The 25,328-nt window shown below is 42.0% G+C and overlaps 1 protein-coding gene across 1 annotated transcript in view; it reads right to left on the reverse strand.

Annotated features, from left to right (window-relative positions):
- Positions 1–2,780: 2,780 nt before the first annotated feature.
- LOC144684664 (cytochrome P450 4V2-like) overlaps positions 2,781–25,328 on the reverse strand; it is a 47,413-nt gene continuing 24,865 nt past the window's right edge. Inside the window, exons 8-11 of the mRNA XM_078548748.1 lie at positions 13,515–13,617; positions 11,958–12,092; positions 9,463–9,642; positions 2,781–3,459 (exon numbers count right to left, since the gene is read on the reverse strand). Of these exons, the coding sequence (XP_078404874.1) occupies positions 3,296–3,459; positions 9,463–9,642; positions 11,958–12,092; positions 13,515–13,617 (582 nt within the window). The 3' untranslated portion in view covers positions 2,781–3,295. The remainder of the gene's footprint in view (positions 3,460–9,462; positions 9,643–11,957; positions 12,093–13,514; positions 13,618–25,328) is intronic.

The following is a 25,328-nucleotide window of genomic DNA, read 5'->3' on the forward strand; positions in this document are numbered from 1 at the left end:
TAAAACGCTGGTTAGGCCACAGCTAGAGTATTGCATGCAGTTCTGGAATCCGCACTATAAGAAGGATGTGATTGCACTAGAGAGAGTGCAGAGGAGATTTACCAGGATGTTGCCTGGGCTGGAGAGTTTTAGTTATGAGGAGAGGTTGGATAGGCTGGGGTTATTTTCCTTGGAGCAGAGGAGATTGAGGGGGGACATGATTGAGGTGTATAAAATTATGAGGAGCATAGATAGGGTAGACAGGAAGGAACTTTTCCCCTTGTTAGAGGGGTCAATAACCAGGGGTCATAGATTTAAGGTAAGGGGCAGGAGATTTAGAGGGGATGTGAGGGAGATTTTTTTTTCCCCCAGAGGGTGGTGGGAATCTGGAACTCACTGCCTGAAAAAGGTGGTAGAGGCAGAAACCCTCATAACATTTACGAAGTATTTGGATGTACACTTGCGATGCCATGGCATACAAGACTATGGGCCTAGTGCTGGAAAATGGGATTAGAATAGTTAGGTACTTGTTTGACCAGCACAGATTTGAGGGGCCGAAGGGCCTTCTTCTGCACTGTAGACCTCTGTGACTCTATGTTGGGTGCTGTCCTCTGGTGTCAGTGGTGGGCCTTCAGGCTCCTCACCCCGATGGGCTGGTGGGGAGCCTGAAAGGAATAAAAAAGGACATGTCATTAGTTGAAGTCATTACACTGTTATTGTGCATGCCTGGCACCCAGATGAGGCAGAGATATGCATCATGGTGCCCTTATCTTTCCATTATCAATGGGGATTACAGGTTCAAGGCTCACATCAATATACAGACTACAATGGAATGGTTGCAATGACAGAAATTCTGACCTCAGCGCACTGCACTCTAACCTCCCTGTTGCACCCCAATCTCACCGCAGCCACTTGACCTAAGCGCATGGCGCCTCTCCAGCTCCATGGCCTCCTGCTCATATTGAGTCGGGACGAGTAGGAGGGGCGGACCCCTGCCAATCTGCAACCTCTCGGCATTGTTATGGGATGTTTTCTCCTGAAAGGATAGAGGAACATTGATTAGTCCACCCTGTACCTGCATTGCCATTTCAGCCTGGCCAACCCCACCTGAGGAACACCTCACAGGGCTCAGCACATTCGTGACCCTGGAGCCACAAGACAGTCCCAGCAGCCAGGGCTGACCTCCTTGCCCAGATTCTAACTCATTGGCATTTGCCATTCACACTCTAACACCCCTGAGGTCCAAGGGCAGAGCTCGGCAACTCTTACCTGCTGTGCTAAAGTGACCCATGCCAACACGGTACTCACCCTTCCAGATCGCAGGAGATCGTTGAAATGCTTCCGGCACTGCATCCATGTGTGCCTCACCACATCAAGGCTGCTGACCCTGGATGCCACCTCCTCCCGGGCCTTTTAGGTGAGGTGCGGGGGCTGCCTCCTCCCGTCTCTGAGGATAAGGGTGTCCGTCCTGGCTGATACCTCCTCCAGGAGGGGCAGCGAGGCACTCAGAGACACAGAGCCAACTGCTCCGCCGACCTGCCCTCACGTGTCCACTCGCAACCAGATCCATGGAGACTTTGCGTCCCTCCGTGGCAGCCTTCCGGGAACTGCCTGGGCCGCTTTTGAATCGGCCGCCAGGTCCAATGGCATCCGTCCCTTCTCGCTCATTCCGCAGCCACGTCTTACGCTGGGCAGGCCTTAATTGGCCAGACCGCGTAAAATTGCGGCGCGGAGTCGATCGCGGGCAGCGGTCGGATTCCCGACCGCCCCTGCCAAGAGTAAAATTCTGGCCCATAACTTCTAAAAGACTGTAGTGGAAAAGCTGATTTGGTTCTCAGATTTTACCTTCATACAGCTTGATCACAATATGTTGCACTGTCAACCTGCCATTCAAAGTACATGGCTCACTATAGAGACAAGAGACCATTTTTCTCTGACAACACCCACTAACAAATATTTTTTAAAATCTGGGATAATCTATTTTTGTACCAACTAGAGTAGCAGAGGAATCTGTTAATATTTTTCAGTTGAGTTTTAAAAGAAAGCTCTTTCCAAAAACCCAAAATAAATGTAAAATATTTTGAAGGAAAGGTTTTAAAACTTAAAAAAAAACATTCTTCCACTGTCATTCACACTTCGCTCCTGGAATATCAGGCCTGGATGCTTTCTTATGTATTTGAACCCATAGGAAACAGTGCTGAATATTTTTCAAAATAATTTAACCAGGACCATTTTGTTGACAGTCATTCCCCATCTGCCTTTTGTTTTCTCAACATATTCCTCTAAGAAAGAAATGTAACTGGGCTCATAGATGTGTGACAGTTTGTATTTTTATTAGAAAGCACAGCTTGTAAGAAAGCTGGGTTTTGTCATCACATTTGTAGCTTTACAGAAAACAAAAGTTGATATAATTGGAAAAATGTAATATTTAAATTGACACATCGATATTTCTTGAATATTTATTTTGACAATCGGTGCTTAATCTGTTCTTGTGATTTGTTCAGATATTCTAAGGGCATCCAATAGCAGAACAAATACTCAGTTCCTTTCCGTATTCCAGCTCTAAGTTACTAGCAGCATAAACTGCTCGATTTGTCTCCTCTATTTGCTCGCAAATATCCATTTTCCCAACTCATTTCTGCAGCAAGTTTAAACACCCAAGTCAAAATCAACCATCTTAGAAAGGCACTTATATATTCATCTTGGGTGCTTACAAATTGGCTGTCCATTTCAATGAAAAAGAAAATGTGTGGACTCTAGCTAGGACAGGCTCCCGATTAATTATCACCCAAGATAAGCTGAAAAGTCTAATTTGTTTCTTATAAAGGAACTAGTTTGATTATGGCAAGACAGCAGTTCCACAAACACAAAAGAAAGTGTTGGGGGAAAAGTTCAAATTGTAATAATAATGGCATCCACATGATTACAACAGCATCAATCTCATAATCTCTTTCAATCTTTAAAAGATACGAGCTGGTAACATTGCATTAGAGGACAATGATTTATCAGGAAATTAACAGAAATACCATAATTTCCTATAAAACTTCTGCTGGCATACATGCAGAAACTGCAAATCAAAACAGTATAAGAATCCAAGTTACAGCAATGTAAATATCTGGTGCTAAATGTAAAGCTCATTGGTAGCATAGCAGCTTGAAAATAATATACGATCAGCATACAAATTCTAATATTAATAAAATAGAAATATTTTTGGATTCATAAAATGATCGTCCCTCAGATTGAGGAGAAAAATCACAGAACAAACTGTGCTGCATCATTTTAACTGGTATTCTGGGCGTGTTGCTCCTGATAATATTTATTCTGTTCTGTGGTGAAGTTCTATCCAAATGCCACTCTGTGGACGCAGAATCAATTCACCCACAATGTGGAGCTCGTCACGACTTTGTTTTGCTTCCACATGGAATCGTCGAAGAACAGAGGACAAAATTACCTTCTCTTCAAGTAGTGCAAATTTTTGGCCTAAATTGAATTTTTTAAAAATCATTAGGTATAAAATTTCAAAGCATCACTGTAACCTGCAGAATAATAGTGGGCCAGGTTTTCATCTTTGAGGCAGAAATCAGGAGTCAGGAGATTTCATGATAAACGCAATCCCATTTCCTACCCAGCAGTACCCACTGGTGCCATTTGGAGACAACAGCTTAAAGTTGGGTGTGCTGCCTCCCACAGCTGGCCTGGGGCAGAGATGGAGGCTGGCCGATGCAAAGGAAACCAGGTTAAAAGGCTCATAATGGCCCAGTTCTGCAAAGGAATGGGAGATCCCCTAGCCCTCATCCCCATCTTCTCACCCTGTCATAGCAACCCCCCACCTTCCCAACGCACTCACCCATTATCCACTATAAGCAGAACTCACCAAGCCCTATATTATTGGAAAGTCTTTCACAAGCTCATAAATCTGTCAAAATAAATAAGCTCACACATTCCTCTTGACATCGATGTCAACAACCCCAGCTGAGCAGAATCCATTAGTGGGTTGGAATTCAGCCAAGCATTCATAATGGCATTCCATTGAATAACTGTATAAACAAACCCTCCTGAATTGAATCCATTAAAAGTGCTGAACAGTCAGAAGCTCAGCGTCTATAAAAGCTTTGAAACAACCAAACAGATGGCTGAGCTTCACTTCAAGGAGACAAAAAATCAAAGCAATGTAAACATTTCATGTAATTTAATTGTACAATATTCACTAATATAATATTCACTATTGTACAATGCAGAATAGCAGTGTATTCTAACATATCTGAGGACTTCTCTATTTTCACACAGCTGTCTACTCCCTTGACAGCTTAAAAACAAAAACAAAAATACCTGGAAAAACTCAGCAGGTCTGGCAGCATCTGCGGAGAGGAACACAGTAAACGTTTCGAGTCCGAATGACTCTTCAACAGAACTAAGTAAAAATAGAAGAGAGGTGAAATATAAGCTGGTTTAAGGGGGTGGGGTGGGACAAGTAGAGCTGGATAGAGGGCCAGTGATAGGTGGAGATAACCAATAGATGTCACAGACAAAAGGACGAAGAGGTGTTGAAGGTGGTGATATTATCTAAGGAATGTGCTAATTAAGGGTAGAAAGCAGGACAAGCAAGGTACAGATAGCCCTAACGGGGGTGGGGTGGGGTGAAGGAATCAAAAAAGGCTAGAAGGTAGAGATAAAACAATGGATGGAAATATATTTAAAATAGTGGAAATAGGTAGGAAAAGAAAAATCTTTATAAATTATTGGGGAAAAAAGGGGGGAATCGGAAAGGGGGTGGGAATGGAGGAGAGAGTTCATGATCTAAAATTGTTGAACTCAATATTCAGTCCGGAAGGCTGTAAAGTGCCTAGTCGGAAAATGAGGCACTGTTCCTCCAGTTTGCGTTGAGCTTCACTGGAACAATGCAGCAGGCCAAGGACAGACATGTGGGCAGGAGAGCAGGGTGGAGTGTTGAAATGACAAGCGACAGGGAGGTCTGGGTAATGCTTGCGAACAGACCGAAGGTGTTCTGCAAAGCGGTCACCCAGTCTGCGTTTGGTCTCTCCAATGTAGAGGAAACCGCATTAGACGCCATGAATGCAGTAGACTAAATTGAGGGAAGTGCAAGTGAAATGCTGCTTCACTTGAAAGGAGTGTTTGGGCCCTTGGACGGTGAGGAGAGGGGAAGTAAAGGGGCAGGTGTTGCACCTTCTGCGGTGCCGTGGGAGGGGGTTGAGGTGCAGGGGGTGATGGAGGAGTGGACCAGGGTGTCCCGGAGGGAACGATCCCTGCGGAATGCCACCGGGGGGGTGAAGGGAAGATATGTTTGGTGGTGGCATCATGCTGGAGTTGGCGGAAATGGCAGAGGATGATCCTTTGAATGCGGAGGCTGGTGGGGTGATAAGTGAGGACAAGGGGGACCCTATCATGTTTCTGGGAGGGAGAGGAAGGTGTGATGCGCGGGAGATGGGCTGGACACGGTTGGGGGCCCTGTCAACCAACGTGGGTGGAAAACCTCGGTTAAGGATGAAGGAAGACATGTCAGAGAAACTATTTTTGAAAGTGGCATCATCAGAACAGATGCGACGGAACTGAGAGAATGAGATGGAGTCCTTACAGCAAGCGAGGTGAGAGGAGCTGTAGTCGAGGTAGCTGTGGGAGTCGGTAGGCTTGTAATGGATATTGGTGGACAGTCTATCATCAGAAATTGGGACAAAGAGGTCCAGGAAGGGAAGGGAAGTGTCAGAGATGGACCATGTGAAAATGATGGAGGGGTGGAAATTGGAAGCAAAATTAATAAATTTTCCAGGTCCAGACGAGAGCATGAAGCAGCACCGAAGTAATCATCGATGTACCGGAAAAAGAGTTGTGGGAGGAGGCCGGAGTAGGACTGGAACAAGGAATGTTCTACATACTCCACAAAGAGACAGGCCTAGCTGGGGCCCATGCGGGTACCCATAGCCACACCTTTTATTTGGAGGAAGAGGAGTTTAAGGAGAAATTGTTCAGTGTGAGAACAAGTTCAGCCAGATGGAGGAGAGTAGTGGTGGATGGGGATTGTTCGGGCCTCTGTTCAAGGAAGAAGCGGAGAGCCCTCAGACCATCCCGGTGGGGGAGGGAAGTGTAGAGGGATTGGACGTCCATGGTGAAGAGGAGGTGGTTGGGGCCAGGGAATTGGAAATTGTTGATATGATGTAGGATGTCAGAGGAATCACGGATGTGGGTGGGAAGGGACTGGACAAGGGGAAGAGAGAATGGAGTCAAGATAGCAAGAAATGAGTTCTGTGGGGCAGGAACAGGCTGACACGATTGATCTGTCGGGACAGTCCTGTTTGTGGATTTTGGGTAGGAGGTAGAAGCGGGCCGTCCGAGGTTGGGAGACTATCAGGTTGGAAGCTGTGGAAGGAAGGTCTCCAGAGGAGATGAGGTCAGTAACAGTCCTGGAAACAAAGGCTTGATGTTCAGTGGTGGGGTCCTGGTCCAGGGGGAGGTAGGAGGAAGTGTCTGCGAGTTAACGCTCAGCCTCTGCAATGTAGAGGTCAGTGCGCCAGACAACAACAGCACCACCCTTGCCAGCAGGTTTGATGACAATGTCAGGGTTGGACCTGAGAGAACGGAGTGCAGTAAGTTCAGAGAGAGACAGGTTAGAATGGGTGAGAGGAGCAGAGAAATTGAGACGACTAATGTCACGCCAACAGTTCTCAATGAAAAGATCAAGAGAAGGTAAGAATCCAGAGGGGGGGGTCCAGGTGGAGGGAGAATATTGGAGGCGGGTAAAAGGATCCGTTGAACGGGCAGAGTACTCCTGCCCAAAGAAGTGAGCACGGAGACGAAGGCGGCGGAAGAAGAGTTCAGCATCGTGCCGAGCCCGAAATTCATTGAGATGAGGGCGGAGAGAGAGAGAGGAAGGTCAGGGGGTATGGTGAATACATGGCCGGGGCTAGGATTGGAAGACGGGATGGGGACAGAGGGACAGGCAGGGGTGGAGGGTCCTGGATGGGTGTTGGTGTCGATGAGTTGTTGGAGCTTGCGTTCCTTTGCACCTGAAAGAAAGAGACAAACTTTCTTGTTGAGGCGTCAGATGAGGCGAAGAATAAAATGTAACTGGGGGCACGTGCATCTTCAAAAAAGGGTGCGGCAGTGCTGCTGGAGGGAGAGGTCGAGTGTGTTCATATAGCGGCGCATGGCACTGAGTGTGGATCTCAGAATGCGACGAGAACAGCAGTCCGAGGAGCGTTGTATGTCCCGGAGATACCTGTAATCCTGGGTGGGTTCGAAACATGAGGGATGGAACTTCAGTTGAAATCCATGTGGGGTAAGTCGGAGACGGAGACAGTCACTGAGGAAGGAAATATGGCTGTGAAAGCGAGTTTTAGTAAACACCTTGTCAAACACCAGGAGAGAAATGGAAAGCAATGAAGGTGAACAAGGCAAAAGAGAGATACGAAAATCCTGACGGAGAGAAGAACAAAACTTCTTCAAGGTAGGCATTCCTTGAAGAGGAGTGGCAGTCAATTAAACACTAAGATAAAAGCAAAAAACTGCGGATGCTGAAAATCCAAAACAAAAACAAAAATAGCTGGAAAAACTCAGCAGGTCTGGCAGCATCTGCGGAGAGGAACACAGTTAACGTTTCAAGTGACCTTTCAACAGAACTAAGTAAAAATATAAGAGAGGTGAAATATAAGCTGGTTTAAGGGGGGGGGTGGGACAAGTAGAGCTGGATAGAGGGCCAGCTTGTTAGGTGTCAGGAGTAAAAACCTGGTAACCACATTATTTAATGGTCCCTTACCTTTTCAAAACAAAGCCCTATCATCTCTCACTATATTAAGAACATATATAACTTATGTTACAGTATTTCACTGTTATATGTGAAGTCGGCAGGATCTTTTGAAATTGCTTGCATATGGTTCCAACCTCAAAACCATGGTTCACAGCACCTCTGAGCTGATGTAATTCATGTTGCCTGAGAAAACCGGCCCTGCAGAAGGTCTGAAATGCTCACTTGCACATTGTTATGGCAAACACTGGGACATCAGCCTGCAGGCTCATGACCCTGCCCACTTATCCCACGCCACTGAAAACTGCCAGCACCAGATATGCAGGCAGGAACCTAGATTTGGGTCCTGCCCACCACTTTTAAAGCCCCTCACAGCTCTCAGGAAAATCTGGCCCAGTTTCTTTAATATCATAAAGCATTCCCAAATATGCTGGAGCTGCACAATGAAATAAAAGTTTGAATCAGTCACACAGGCTCACTCATTATGAGGACTGGCAGAGTTCCCAAAGTGCAGCTTCTGTTGCTCCTCTGCTATTTTTGTAGGGAGCTAAATCAGCCCTGAGGAAAGCAGATGATTTCCCTGCCCTGGAGTTCAGACAGCTTCTGCCAGTGCTTAAAACTCACACATCTTGTCTCTAGCGATACATTGTTAACTCTCTGATTTAGCAGCAGATCTCTCTGATTCATCAACACAATCCAGTCAAAAATCAGCTAAACCAGGGTAAAAGAAAGATTGCAGAATTTGAGACACAAGTTTCCTCAAGCATAACTTGAGTGTTCAAAAAATGCAATGCTGTTTTAAAAACCACATCGCTGGAAGTACCACCACACCCTCTCCCTCCATGCATCTCTCCCCTCCCCACACCACCACCAATCTGACTACATACCCAGATTGAAATAACGAATGTGGCCAGTTTTTGCCAATTGTGCCTGCTTACGGCCATTCGATGAAGTTCTTCACAAGAATACAAGACTTTGAAGCAGAAGTAGACCATTCGGCTCCTCAAACCTGCTCTGTCATTCAAAAAGATCATGGCTGATCAGATTGTGGCCTCAAATCCACTTTCTTGTCTGCCCTTCTTAACTATTGGCTCCCTCGTAGATCAAAATTTAGTTTTTTTATCCACTCAGGCACTAGTCAGCACATTTCAAAAGAATATTTTACATGTTAAAAATATCTTACTTACCAAGAAACTGACTAGTGTACACTAGTAAATAATTCTGAATAGTCATTTTCAATGATCTAAAATCAGGTTATTCACAGGTGGGAGTCTATACACTTATTAAAAATGCTTATTTTTTGTAATAAATCTCTTTTCGATTGTATTAATAAATCATCAAGTTACCACTCTTGAATACAATTAATTTTTTTATTGCAAAGAAACAAACAGCATCCTATTATACTCCCCGATTGTTGTGCTGGTTCTTGTAAGATTTTATACTTGTGATTATGTAAACTGAAGTGGGTGGAAACCTAAACCACAACTTCACTTTGGAAAAAGAGCAAATTTCTAACACAATTTGTGCCCAGTTTCCTGATTACACCCAAAGCAGAAACTCTACCCATTTGGCTGTAAAAGATCAAAATAAAAGCAATATGATTATGTTAAAAACTTGGTTTATACTTATTCACATATAGCTGCATTGGGTTTTCAAACCTACTGAACTCCAAGCATACATGTACTGCACAACAGCAGGATGTTTCTTCTACTATGAGGCATACATACCTATGCAGTTTCTGATTCCAGCAGAAAATGGAATAAATGCATATGGATTCATTTTACTTGAATTCTCATGTGAAAATCGCTCTGGCCTAAACTCCTCAGGGTCTGGGAAGTACCTGGGATCTCTGTGTAGGGCATAAGGAATGATCAAAGCGTTGACTCCTTCGGGTACCTTAAACCCTCCTGAAAGACAGAAGTTGAATAATATAGCACTGAGTGATAAGTTTAAAACATTAACTAATGAGATACCCTTAAGAAAACGTTACGCAGAAATTAAAATCATTCTAGGGTAGTAGTAAGTTTTATGTTGCTTTTGTAAAAAAAAAAATTGCAAAGTAAAATGCTATCTTATGGCTGGCAAAACATTGAAGAATCACAATACACATGCAGTACGACCATGTTTTCAGATCATCCCTCTTCCCTTGGAAAAGTAGTGGGAGTATTTTCAGGTTGATTGATAATCTAATGAATTGTAACGTGAATGCTCCTGCCATGGCCTAACCATCTACACCAACCAATAGGATGGTTAGTCCTACACGCTGCGAGAGTTTTATAGAGTATAGGAACAGTAGGCAGGTTGGGGTGGGTTAAACATACTTCTGGACATCAATTAAGAATTCAGAGCCACAAATGGTTGGCGAGTAGTTCAAACCCTGCACCTTCTGACACACAGGCAGGATTGCTACCAGTTAACCAACAAGCAGTTTATAACAGCAATATAAATTTGGGCACCATATGATCCTATTTCATGTCAACTGAACCCACCAATACATCACAGCTGTGTAACACATCATCATGGATTTCTTTTTAGATTGTGGCATTACGAATCTGAAAATCATTTCTTCAAAAAAACCATATACAAGGCAATTTGGTAGCTCTCATTGTTAAATTTATCATTTCTAGCCATATCATCAGTTAAACTCCAATACTCTCCAGTAACTCTGTTGGGCTATCTTAATTGAACAAATGTTGCCAACTCTGAGATAAATCCTGTCCACCAGCTATTTGGTAGCTACTGGCTAGTCAGAGGGGCATTGAAGCTTCCAAAGAGAGGTCAGCAACCAAGTTCATCCTAGTCCTTCAAAAAGAAAATCTGGTGCATTGTAAAATAGGCAGCCAATTCTCCATCAACTTGATATGTGTTACCGGCATTAACTAATTTCACTTCCCTCGTGTTTGCAGACATCTTTCTTGGCAAGGGTCGGAAGAACTTTGATTAAATGGGAACGATTGGGGCCATGTGCATTGTGATAACTGTATCACCAGGTCAGTACTGCTTCATTTAAATACAACTGACCATTTTAGGACAGGCATGCCCATTATCCACAGTGACAGTGGAAAATTAGATTGATGCTAAAGTGAGCAGGATCCAACTATCCAAATATGAGCAGTAAGAAAGTCCAGGCTCAGGTGGCCCGCACTATGCTGTATACTAGCTGCACTTCACTGCTGCTTGAAAATAAAAATTGACAGAAAATAACAAAACTAAAAACACAATTTAAAAGACAATACAGCCACAAGCATCAAAGTAGAAGACATTTTAATCTTTACTACACTTATCAGCTGCAGTTTCACAACTTCAACAAAACAGTAAATTTGCATTGCTCAATAGAACAAATATTGGCCTTAGAAAAAGATAAAGTTCTGTTAAAGTCTTTACCCCATTATGAAGTCAATATTTGCTCAGGATTTATGGAGAGTATGGAATAAAGGAACATCAGCACAAATATATAAAATATGTGCACATCATTTTGTCAGAACAGATAGGATGTCACTTTTAAAGTGATCTTGAACTTTTTCACTATTTTATTAATTGGTCAATCGATCCTAGTCACCCATTACCTTTGTCCTCCTCATGTCCCGTTGGCTCCTGTACATGAACAAATTCAACTTTAAAATCCTTGTCCTTATTTTCAAATCCGTCATGGCCTCACTCCACTCCATCTGAGTAAATTGCCCCATCCGTACATCTCTGCCAACACCCTCTGCTCCCCAGTCTTTGCAAAACACTTCTTCCTCATCTTGCAGAGATTTGTAGATTTGGACAACAATTTTGAAATTGTCCCACTGAGGAAAGGGGAGGCAATCAAGTTCAATGGAGGACAAGGGCGGTAGGTGAATGGAATTTTGTTGAAGTCAAATCGTGGGCAGCAGAAATCTGGATGAGTAGAAGTTTAAGTAGAGAGTGATAGGCCAGCAAGGAAAGGATTAGAAAAACAGAGTCTAAAAAAGGCATCAATCAGAATTTCAAGTGCAGTGGGATGAAATGGAATCAGAGAGGTGGTATATTAGAGGCTCAAAACATTCAAACTTACAATAATTGTTTGCAGACCACTTTTTTTTTAAAAAATTGTTGGTAAAGGTTGCAGTTCAACTATAGGCCAGTCACCTTAATATCAGCAGTTGGAAAAATAATGGAATTCCTATTACAAATGATAAAATTATACCTACTTTCCATTACTTCAAAAATGCAAACGGATAAAAACTGTAGCACTTACCCACATGGCATTCCTCAAGCAAAGTACGGCCAAAAATTGGAACAGAAGGGAACAAGCGCAGAGATTCCTTAATAATACACTGAAGAAACTGGAGATTCTTCAGGTCTTCCATTGTAGCTGGACGATCAGAATTACCTGATAAAAAGTGAAATCAAATCAAAGAAGTGAATTGTCAGACAAAAATGAATTCTAAAAATATTTGCAAAAATAATTCAGCTGAGGCAGAGGCAAGAGTGATAATATTGCCCTTGGAGGGGAGTGAAAGGGTAGCACTGGGGGAGAAGGAAGTGGATCAAAAGTGGGACAGGGAAAGCGGAGAAAGGAAGTGGGATGTCATGTTCTCAAAGGTCAAGCAAGTTGGTCAGGATAGATCCTGCCTTTCTGAATCCATATTGGTCATTATTTATCAGGTTATTATTTTACCTATAATCTTCAAGTTTATTCTAAATAATAGATATATTATAATTATCTCGATGAACTTTATTGGATGTGTACAGTAAGATTCATGACCTGTAAAACCATGTTAACTACTTTTTAAATCTATTTTTCCTGAAGTCTCACTACTCTGTCTTTCACAATGCTTCCTATTCTAGCCATTCCTGATGATATGAATTAGGAGCAGGAGTAGACCATTCAGCCCCTTTGAGCCTGCTCCACCATTTGATAAGATCCCGGCCACAACTCTCTACTTTCCTGTCTATCCCTCTATGCTCTTTGACATGCTTGTCAATCAAGAGTCTATCTAACTCAGCCTTAAAAATATTCAATGACCGTGCACCACCCACCCCGCCCTCAGAGAGCTTTGGAGGTACGAAGAGAATTCCACAGACTAACAGCTCTGAGAGAAAACATTTCTCCTCATCTCCATCTTCTCATCTCCATCTTAAATAGGACACCCCTTATTTTTAAGCTGTGCCTCCTAGTTCTAGTCTCTCCCATGAGGGTAAAACATCCTCTCACCATTCACCCTGTCAAGTCCCCTCAGGATCTTAAGTATTTCAAGGGTTATGGGGGAAAAGGCAGGAAAGTGGAGTTGAGGATTGTCAGATCAGCCATGATCTCATTGAATGGAAGGGCAGGTTCAATGGGCCGGTTGGCCTACTTCTGCTCCTACATCTTATGGTCTTACCAGTGAGCAGGTTATTGCTGAATAAGTGCAGCATGATGGCAATCTCAATAACACTTTCCATCACTTTTCTGATGAATGAGTAGACTGATGGGCAGTGATTGGTTGGATTAGATATGTCCTGCTTTTAGCAGACAGGACATCCCTGGGCAATCTTCCTCATTGTCCAGTAAATGCCAGTGTTGTAGTTATTCTGAAACAGCTTGCTTTGAGGCGCGGCTAGTTTTGGAGCACAAGTCTCCAGTGTTGCACTCGGGATTGTGCAGGACCCAAAGTCTTTCATCTATCCACCGCTTTCAATCATTTCTTGACATCATGTGGAATCAATCACCAATACAGGAAAATTTTAGGTGTTTACATTACCAAGATGTATTTTAATTTAAGCACTTGGGTAAAGTAAATGAAGAGATTTATTTCCTTTAAAACCTTACCAAAAACTTCATCCAGCTCTTCATGTACTTTCTTCAGTGCATCAGGATGGGACCCCAAGAGGTAAAGGGTCCAGTTTATTGAAGCAGCTGTAGTATCATGGCCCTGATGGCAAAAACAATGCAATATTTTTGAAGATATACACCATTGCACTTACTCATTTTTCCATAGACTGGATACAATACATTCTTACTATAATGTGAACAGACTAACAGAAAACAGTTGAGATTAAACACAGGAACTAATACTTAAAATAATCTGGTGTATTAATGTGGTTTTATTTCACAACCGTAACCGAATAGTTGGAGTAATTATTCTAACTAAAGTAAAACAGATCTGTTGTTTAGTCACCAGCTTGCCCTGGATGATTTATTTCCTCTATTAGCAAATCTTGTACTTAAACTCAAAAATACTCTTCAAAAACAAAAATACCTGGAAAAACTCAGCAGGTCTGACAGCATCTGCGGAGAGGAACACAGTTAACGTTTCGAGTCCGTATGACTCTTCAACAGAACTAAGGAAAAATAGAAAAGGGGTGAACAGGTAGAGCCGGATAGAGGGCCAGTGATTGTCCTTTTGTCTATGACATCTTTTGGTTATCTCCACCTATCACTGGCCCTCTATCCAGCTTTACCTGTCCCACCCCGCCTTAAACCAGCTTATATTTCACCTTTTCTATTTTTCCTTAGTTCTATTGAAGATTCATACGGACTTGAAACGTTAACTGTGTTCCTCTCCGCAGATGCTGTCAGACCTGCTGAGTTTTTCCAGGTATTTTTGTTTTTGTTTTGGATTTCCAGCATCCGCAGTTTTTTGCTTTTATCAAACATACTCTTACCTATTATTCCACAGTTAAATTGAAATAATATATTGAGGTAAACATATCTAAGGATCAATTTACACTTTAAAAGTACGTTATAAAAATGCCATAACCAGATATTTCAAGGCCAATAAGACAATGAAAAAGCCTTTTCTCTCTAAAAAAAAAACACTGCATTCACATTCAAAATAGGCATCAGGACCAGGACGGCAGTAGAATATAGAAAAGATAAAGATTTAAAATTTTATAAAACAAAGAATTGTTAAGTTAATATAAGGAAGAGAGAGAATATGAGGAATACACGCTGAGTACTTCACCTATGGTCTTTTTTTAAATTCCTATGTTGCCTTCACCTCAGAGTCAAAGAATTGTTTCAGCACAGGAGGCGGACATTAGGCCCATCGTGTCTGTGCTGACTCTCCAAAGGAGCAATTTACCTATGGCCCCTCTGGTTCTGCACCCCCTTTAGAATTGCCCCTTTTATTTTATATTGTCTCTCCCCATGCTTTCTACCAAAAATGAATCACTTCACACTTCTCTTCATTGAATTATCAGTCACCCCACCCTGCCCATTCCACCAACCTGTGTGTCCTTTTGAAGTTCGATTACATCTTCTTCACAGTTTTATACCATCACAAATTTGGAAACTGTGTCCGGTACGCCAAGTTCTAGGTCGTTAAAATTTATCAGGAAAAGCAAGGGTCCCAACACTGATCCCTGGGGAACGCCACTAAACCTTCCTCCAGTCCAAAAAACACGCACTAACCATTACTCTCTGTTTTCTATCACTCAGCCAATTTCGTATCCATGTTGCTATTGTCCCTTTTATTCCATGAGTTCTAACTTTTGCCACAAGTCTGTTGTGCTGCAGCTAATAAAATGCCCTTTGAAAGCCCATGTACACCAGATCAACATCATTACCCTCACGAACCATCTGTGTTACCTCTTCAAATAACCCCAGCAAGTTAGTTAAACATGATTTGCCCTTAACATGTTAGCTTTTCTTATTTATCCCAGATTTTCTCAAGTGACTATTAATTTTGTCTCGGAATTATTGTCTCTAGAGAGTTCCCCACCACCAAAGTTAAACTGCCTGGCATGTAGTTGCTGGTCTTATCTTTATGTCAGTGCAATTCCCAAGCCTGGTTGTGAAGAAGAGACAGGTGAGGATGCTTTGGTGGAGATGGTTTATTGCTTGCCACAGAGCTTACTTCTCCATTCTAACACCAACTCCTCCAGTGCGGGCTAACTCTTCTTTATATACACAGCTGAGTATAATTAACTAATCAATACCAAACGCCTATTCACCTTATTACCTTACACTACTGGGGATTTAACATCCATCAACAGAACCTATTAGATACTTACAGATTCCCCTCATTTCTTTAAATTAAATTGAACAAAAACTATTCATAAGAAACAGTACAACGTGGTAACACGTCATCTTATCGTACAATCAATCTTTAACATGCTCCATATTCCCCCCACTCCTGTCTTGAAAACAAAAAAAAAATTACATATGAAAATTTCTGTGCTCTCATAATCCATTATAAACACAAGATGTCCCTCTTCGAGGACATCCAACAATTTCTTTGGACAAACAGGTCTTTTTGTGAAACAATCCGACGACTGGTGACTTGTGCCGACCCATTTTATTTTGGAAATCTTCCTTTCCAACACCTCATTTATACTCAAGATCAATCCTCAGCCTCTTTTCCGTGATGCTCTTTATCGTATGGACATTGTCCCAGAGTAAATGGTTATCCATACAGCATTCTATCGGCACATTTTTCCCTGTTTGTTTCTTATATAGGAGTTCCTTCAAAATACTCGATAAATGCATAGTCGTATCTGTTGCTTCCACCAACACAAGTGTCACCGCAGCGAGGGTGCTTTTAATTACTCTCTATTTTCTTTGATTCCCATGCTAATGGACAACATTTATCGTTTCTGCCCACCAAAAATATAATGAATCCTGCTGTGCTCGAACAACCATCAGGAAGGTTAGCGTTAAGGTGGACCTAAAAGCAACTAATTTTATCCCTTTGGGGTCACACAGGTCTGGAAATCTGAGCGTACATTCTTCTCAACTTAATTTCTTCAATGTTTTATTTGCTTTTGTAACTTCCCCAACGGTAGTATATTTCAACATGGTGCTCAATTTTAATACATCATAGCATGCATCTGGTCTAGTTTCTGTGCATAACCAGTTTAAGTGCTCAATTAAGCTTCTTAATTGAACTGCTTCTTCTTTGGCTGTAGAGTTTTCCTTTTGAGGGGATCTGGCCCAATTTATGGCGATCCTATTAACAGTCTCTAGCAAAACTGGAGTCAATGGGAATCAGGGGGAAACTCTCCACTGGTCGGAGTCATACCTAGCATAAAGGAAGATGGTTGTGGTTGTTGGAGGTCCGTCATCTCAGCTCCAGGACATCACTGCAGGAGTTCTTCAGGGTAGTGTCCTCGGCCCAACCATCTTCAGCTACTTCATCAATGACCTTCCTTTCATGATAAGGTCAGAAGTGGGGATGTTCGCTGATGATTGCACAATGTTCAGCATCATTCGTGACTCCTCGGATACAGAAGCAGTCCATGTCCAAATGCAGCAAGTCCTGGACAATATCCAGGCTTGGGCTGACAAGTGGCAAGTAACATTTGCGCCACAAGTGTCAGGCAATGCCCATCTCCAACAAGAGAGAATCTAACCATCGCCCCTTGACGTTCAATTGCATTACCATCACTGAATCGCCTACTATCAAGATTCTGGGTTTACCATTGACCAGAAACTGAACTGGACTAGCCATATAAATACTGTGGCTACAAGGGCAGGTCAGAGGCTAGGAATCCTGTGATAAGTAACTCACCTCCTGACTCCCCAAAGCCTGTCCACTATCTACAAGGCACAAGTCAGGGGTGTAATGGAATACTCCCCACTTTCCTAGATGAATGCAGCTTCCACAACACAAGAAGCTTGACACTGTCCAAGACAAGGCAGCCTGCTTGATTGGCACCACATCAACATTCACTCTCTCCACTGCCAACACACAGTAGCAGCAGTGTGCACCTTATATAAGATGCACTGTAGGAATTCATCAAGGCTCCTTACACAGCACCTTCCAAACCCACAACTACTACCATCTAGAAGGACAAGGGCAGCAGATGGATGAGGACACCACCACCTGGAAGTTCCCCTCCAAGTCACTCACCATCCCGACTTGGAAATATATCGCCGTTCCTTCACTGTCGCTGGGTCAAAATCTTGGAACTCCCTCTCTAACAGCACTGTGGGTGTACCTACACCACATGGACTGCAGCGATTCAAGAAGGCAGCTCACCACCACCTCCTCAAGGTCAACTAGGGACGGGAAATAAATGCTGGCCCAGCCAGTGAAGCCCACATCCCGTGAATGAATAAAAAAAGACTGATGAGTTAGGGTTATCCCCTATTTAGTCTGCCTTATGTCCAACCCTATATACTTAAAAGCTCCAGAAGCCCGACTTCTAATTTTAAATTTCTTTATAATTTTATCTATCACAAATGTCGCAGGTCCCATCTGCCACCCCCCGCCCCGGAAATCATCTACGTGTATTAAGAAAATGCCTGCTAGTTTTCCTTTAGTGTACCAATAAAACATTGCTGTATCTGCTTTTAGCTGAAGACAATCAGCTTTTAGGAGACAGATCTAACATAAACACACTTATATAGCCTCCAAAATTTCCCCTCTATATCTCCAGCTTCTTTTGGAGGCTTTAAGAATACCTCTCTTTGAAATTGTTCCCCTTGATAAAATGCTGCTTTGATGTCAATGGATTTACATTCCTACGAGTATGTCGCTAAAAGTGCTAAAAAATCCTCAAACTTACTTTTCCCACTGCTGGGGAGTCTACTCTAACATCCTGGTCGCCCAGTTGTTCCTCAAATCCCCAAGCTACAAGTCTGGCCTTGGCTTTAAACGTGCCATCGGGAAGTACTTTCTCCGTACATATCCATCTATCTAAGGGACAACGCTGGCTGTCCTTTGCCTGGCACCTCCGTGTAAACACCAAGCTCTCTCAAACTGTCAAGTTCTTTTCGTTTTGCCTCCTTTACCAATTTACCATCTAACTTGTTAGTAGCCACTAGAGCTTCTCTTTTAGAGGGGCTCCTATTTCTTGTGTCGCTCCTCCACTGTTCTTTGGTCCTTGCTCTTGTTAAACTATGTCCCCTACTAGATCTCCCATCCCTATCTGGACTGCTACAAATCGACCTGTCCCTCCTACAACGAGACTTCCTTTCACAAGTTCTTGATTTTTTTCCTTGGTCTGTGATCACCAGGAGGTCCACTGTCTGAGCTTACACTACATGTCCTGGCTTTCCACATTTTTACTTCCTTCTGCCAATCCATAGATCTGATATTCTGCCCCTTGTCTTGTACGTTCAGCCAGCTTTTGTATTTTCCCATAGCCTTTCCTCTTCCCACTAGCCCCTTCTAGCATATATGCCACCCTAGTTCCAACTTTTGATAGCTGATCTTTGTGATAAATGGCCCTATCCTGATCTTCATTATCACTTGATCTACTCTCAGTTAATTCGTTATCTACCACAATCAGTTGTTGTACAGGTCCAGCATATCGATGTGCAAAGCGCATGATGCATCTTCAGTTTCCATCCTCTGTTCAGGTTCCATCAACGTATAATCAGTGCCAATAAGCAGCATGGAATGTACTCTAACAGCTTGGTTACCATGTTGCAAGATTATCGTTTTGCCATCAGTGCCTATAACTTTTCCCGGGCTTCTTCATTCTTACTGCCTTCCTTTTTTTAGTAATATGCCATGTCCCTAGGCTTAAAATTCTTTTCTGACAGCCTGATTGGATACCTCAAAGCTCTCCTGATTTTTCCTGGAACCTCTGCCTTAATAAATTTTCTCCTCCCTGCATGCATGGCATTCAAATGTTCTGCGAAAATGGGACTAATGGTAGTCCCCTCCAACGCCGGGGGATGGTCCCACATTATTGAAGGTATCCTCGGATTCTTGCCACAAACTAATTGATAGGGGCTTAGTCCACAACCATCTGGAGCATATTTCTTTGCATGCACTGCCCACACTAGGCCAGTTGTCAATTAACAGCTCGGTTGGTCAGCTAAAATTTTTCAGAATATTTCGTCAATCCTGGCATAATTTCTCTCTCATGTCCCACTGCTTAAAGGACTTTCTGCTACTGTATGCATTGCTACAATATTCAGATTTTCACACACAATCCTCAATTCATCAGTGGCAAATTCTCCTCCATCGTTCATTAAGAATTTAGTCGGTGCTCCCAAACCCATTCCATCGTTCCATTTTTTAATCAATAATTACTTTTTTGTCTTTACTAAAAATTACCATTGACAGACTAAATCTAGTCACTACATCTACAAAATACAGTATTTTTTTCTTTATCCCATACTTTGAGGTCCATTGCTACGGTTTCATTAAAGTCTCTCACCAATAGAAGACTTATTACTGGTTGCAATGGTGTTCTCCTGTACATTTTATAAGTAATATCCTCGACAAGTCTAGTGTATTCCTCATCCAGTACCCCTGCATCCTTTAAGAGAATCTTCAGCCTATTGCCAGAGGGATGCATAAATTGTCGATGTAGTTTGATAATAATTTACTTCTGCTTTAAATCCCTATACCTAGCTGCCATTAATATCTCTTTAACATTCTTTTTGGAGATGACAGACCTTAAAGGAATGCAATAATGTCCCGACTGTGTAAATTGCAAATCTACAGATTTACCAAAAACAATCGCTCTATCATGCTCCATGTCCAATTTCATTTGGGACTTTTTCATTGAAGGTCTACTTAACAGTAAAGGTGTTTCACTTGATACCACATCAGTACTGATAAAAGCGATTCACGTCTGTTATTTTACATGGAATTGCTATTCTTTTTATAGTGATTTCAACATGTTACCATCACCGAACCTGAAACAAGTAGACCTGTCATATTCTTTGACTTTACTTCGGTCTTCCTTACTTAAAGAATCCATGTAACATTTTAGCCAGTCCACTCTACATTCCACGGATGCACACCCACTATCCAGAACAGCACAACTGAACAAATCTGCCACACTGAAGATGCTAGTGACCGATATGATTCATTCTCTGATTGATCAGTATTGTCCTCATTGCCTTCTGTATCATGTGTTGTCCCAAAAACCCTGTTTTTTTTATTTTTGGGCAATTCAGCACATAATGATACTTAGAGTCGCATTCGAAGCGCCTGCTGACCACCCCTCAGTTATTCTCCTTCCAAAATTGCCTAATTCTCACCGCCTGTTCTAGCTCCCAAAAGGGGCTCTGTCCTCATTTTTTGCTTGTAATTCTTCTTTCTTACAGATACTTATTCGAACAGTCTCAAAATGCTGCTAGCATTGTTTCCTATATCTTTGCTGTCACTGCTAAAGAGCCCACTTGCACCATAACAGCAGCCGGAAACGAATGCTTTCCCCAAATATTTTTTTAAGGCTTCGGGCTTTTGATTAGAAGTATATCTTCTCTCTTTGAATTTAACTCTGGTTAAAACAAAGAGCCTACCCACGTTTGATACCCTGGCACAGTCCAATAATTTAAAGGCGAGTACTGATTTAGGAATTTCCAAGCAGAATCTCTGCAATCTTGTATAAAGTCAGTTAAACTCCACGATGTATTCCTCTATGGATGTATCATTTTTTTTTTAATTTATCAAAGTCCGACCAAGCCTTAGGCATTTCATAAGCCATCTTTCATATAAATTTTATCCAAGAAGAGTCACGTTTTGAGCAGCACTTCCAAAGCCTGATCATTAAGTGGCCCCCAATTAGTTTAACGCAAAATAGGATTTAGACCTTTCAGTGCAGCTCATTGTTAACGTTAATCAATGGATCTCATTATTAAGTCACAGCACCTACTCTGGAAAAACAGATATCACTGTAACACAGGTAGTAATGGCAAATAGCATGATTCTTGTAAAAACTGGAAAACAGTTTGATTGAAAATCGGATTATAAAATACTTAATCATCTATGTTCAAATGGGGATATGACAATATACAAGAACACCAACTCGAAGATAAGTTTTTCTAACAAAAACACTGATTCTTCCAGTGAAACCAGGGGAAAATAAATCACTGACCAAAGTTAGCACAATACAAATATCACTAGATGGAGCTATACCCTAAGCCATGATAAATACCGAACTTGGATTTTATTGTGGTGAATCAGCTTTTTCTACCTTTTTTAATAATCAAGTTGTTTATAAGTAGGCTTCCATTCAACTCAGGTTAACAACTAATTAGGCCACATTCTATCACAAATCTGCCTCCATTAGAAGAATCCACATGTTGTAAGTGTACTTAACCACAAGTGATATTTTATAAAATACTGAAATTAAAATGAAAATTAATCAGTGGAGGTCTTGTGGCACAGTGGTAGCATCCCCATCTCTGGGCCAGAAGCTCCGAGTTCAAGTCCCACTTCAAGACTTGACGGCCACACAGCAAACAGGTTGATTATCAGTCTGTAAATCCTTCCAATACGCCTGATGGCAGGTGGCAAGAGCAGGAGTTTACTGATCAGCCATACTGCAGAAGGCAACGGCAAACCACCGCAATACTTTACCAAGCATAATCATGGATCAATTCAATGGTCGCCAATGCCAAGTTAGGGCACGGTATCTGAAGGAAGAGGTACAACTGTAGCAACAACCAGAACATGACATCTTCTCTTGTCATACCGTGATTTCATAAGATAATAGTATGTTTTGTTCTGGTTTAGAATTAAACAAAAGGCTTTTCCAATTAGGTATTTGGGTTCTGATGAAAGGTGATCAAATTGAAATGTTATCTTTGTTTCTCTTGCCACCTGCTGCCTGACCTGCTGTATATTTCCAGCATTTGTGTTCTTAATTTACATTCTAATCCTCGTTACCTGGGGCACAGTTTCCCTAGAACTGTAGTGTGTGTATAAATAAGAAGGAACTTTGAAGACAATAGAGAATAGCCCATCAATCCTTACACTAAAAGCACTCAAAAGGTTAGTGGCGGGGGAGGGCTGGAGGAGTAGGGTGATACTTAGATTTGGATTCTTGGAAGCCTTTTATTCTTTATTGCACTCCAGGTTTACACAATAATGAAAGAGGAGAACCTTTTATCATATTTCAAAAATGCCTAAAACCTGCCTAGAAGGTAGAAAAGGAGACACTGCGATCACTTATAAATCATGTGCTACCTACTTCAAGTTTGAAAGCTGAAGAGTAAAATAGGATTGCCCAAACTCTCACTTGTTCCACTGAACAAACAAAAAAGAAAATTTGTTTAAGAATATTAAATATGTTCTTACGTTTGTTAATGCTCAGCAATTGATTAAAAGAAATGAATTTTAAACAATAAAACGAATAGCTAAAATAACTAGCAGCTGTAAGTATTTTCACAGCTGAAAGACACAAGGGCTATTTATGCTGCAGTTCCATTTTACACCAGAAGGTAGCAATAGTACCATGATTTAATTGTTCGACACAATGGATTACTCTCAGTTCTTTCCACCGCCAACACCCCCACCCTCCCCTCACCATACTGCACTCTACCATGCAGATTTTCTTTACAGCATTTCTAAAAAAGGTAATTTGTAATTAAAAATGCTATTAACAAATGTTCTTTTTGACCATCAATGTGAGAAGAACAATACCACTGTCTTGATTCTAAAGAAATATTCATCTTTGTTCCACTGCTCATGATGTGACCAATTGATCCTGAAGCACTTTGAATAGTTTTCCTTTCCAGAGTGTACACTGGGTGTCTGATCTGCTACTGCCCGTTTTGCAATCCTACTGAATTTGAATTTTCCCCCTACAGCATTTGGCCTCATCCTAATTTGGGTTCTGTCAAAAAAAAGTTCACCATTGAAAATTTCTAATTATCAGTTGAGTTTTTTGATCATTAGAAATTGCAAACATTCCAATTACTAGCATTTCGTAGATACCAGAGGAATGAAGCAACGGATATAAGAGATAGGCAGACAGCATGTCTTTCCTCATCCTAATTAGAATTCTTTTGAGAAAAATAAGTGTAAGATAAAAAAAAAGAAATATAAAAATAAGGATTAGGAAAACAAACAGAAAGCCTCCAATCATAAACTGATCTGATCTGTATTTTGTGAATAGAAAACAACAGTTTTTGAATTATGACATCTGAGAATCAGGGGGAGATGTACACACTAAGCTAAAGATAAAAAGAGACAAAGATATTTACATAAATAAACTACCAATCACAGATACCAAATGTAACATTTTCTGTAACTTTTGAGCAAGTTAAAAACCAGTGCTGACAGGCCAGATGTCTCCCTATCCTCCAGCCCCCTATTTATCAGTCTGATTCTTCTGTGGGGAAGAGGTAACCTGTACTGATCCATCACACAACAATCATTTTCAAAATTCATGCAGTCAGTTTCAGACAACATCCTTTAAAGTATCAAAATCACAAAAAAAGCACAGGCCGTTCAGCCCATTGTGCCTGTACCTATTTCCTCCTATGCACCTACCGATTCTAATGCCATTCGCTTGTTCTATCATTCACACCAAGTTTTTGACTTTGGGTCTTCATCTAATATTTTACTTGCATAGCAATTAGAGGAATTACATTAGATTTTCCAATAATCCTTTGCTTGAAAATATTTCTTCTATGATTGTAAATTTATGTCCATCTGTCACTCATTCAATACCCAACAAGAATTCCCTATCACAATTTACCCTTTCAAACCATTGCAAAAACGTCAAACATTTCTATTAATTCCTCTTTAACCTCCTCTGCTTTAGTGAATGCAGTTGAGGTTTTATTGCAGGGCTTTAGAAAGAAGTTGTGGTTAGAGATTTGAAAAGTTACGGCACTAGAGCTGATATTTTCTAGTAAATCTGCACTGAGCCTTTTGTGAGGCTTCAATATTCATTGATAACCTGCACACACTAATCTAACCACTAGTCTAACCAATAACCTGTGCTGGGTCATCATCGCCTCCTTTCCTACGTATTTGCTGGCCCCACATGTAAAATCCACAATTCAATTTGCCCCTCAGGTTTTTCTCCACCTGCAACCATCTCTATTTCTCTACCCCAATGAGCATGCTACTATTTGAGGTGCATTTTATTCTCTTTCCCCACCCCAAAACTTACCTTTTCACGTTTATCTGTATTGAAGATCAATTACCATTTAACTGGTCACTTCCATAACAAATGTTTATATTCCTACAGTCTCTCATATTCTTCCACACTTAAGCTGTTCTTTTTACTTGAAATGATGTCAGTAGAAACAGGCACATTGGACATAAATTCCACACCAACCATGGGCAGAATTTTACGGTCACCACTGGCAAGTTTGGAGGGCGACTGTAAGATTCCCCGGGCGGCCTTCCCGCTACCCTCCCTTGACTTGTCCACAATTTTACGTGTGCCTCAGGCTGCCCACCCTCTCTCTCATCAATTGAGGCCAATTATTGACCATTCAAAGAGCTGCTTCTCGCCCGGCCTCAACGTTAAGGCTGGCAAGAGGGAAGTCCAGCAGGCCACCCTGCTCAGGCCTCGGACAGGAAGGGTGAGGGAGTGGCGCCTACCTCAAAGGCACCCTTTCCACATTGGCCGCCTCCCACCGCTCCCCACCCTGGCCTCTCCATCAAGACCTGCAGCCCCCTGCCTCTTGGCCTCACCACTCCTCCCTGCTGTAAGACCTCCCATTCTTACCTGGTCCTGGACTCAAGAGTTAGAATCTGAAGACTGCCTGTAGTCCCAGTCCTAGCCACTGCTGCCACTGGCGCTGCTGGGGCTTCAGAGCTGCCGGCCAATCTGATTAGCCAGCAGCTCTCAGACTGGATTTATGCTCAAGTGAAGGACAGGATCCCAGCACCAGCCAATTAATGCTCCTTGGCGGGTTGCAGAGCTGCTCTAATTGGCAGGAACGCATACCCTGCCGGCTCTTCAGGTGGTGGGGTGGGAAACCCCGCCA

The sequence above is a fragment of the Cetorhinus maximus genome, chromosome 1 (assembly GCF_964194155.1).
Source record: "Cetorhinus maximus chromosome 1, sCetMax3.hap1.1, whole genome shotgun sequence".
NCBI lineage: Eukaryota > Metazoa > Chordata > Chondrichthyes > Lamniformes > Cetorhinidae > Cetorhinus > Cetorhinus maximus.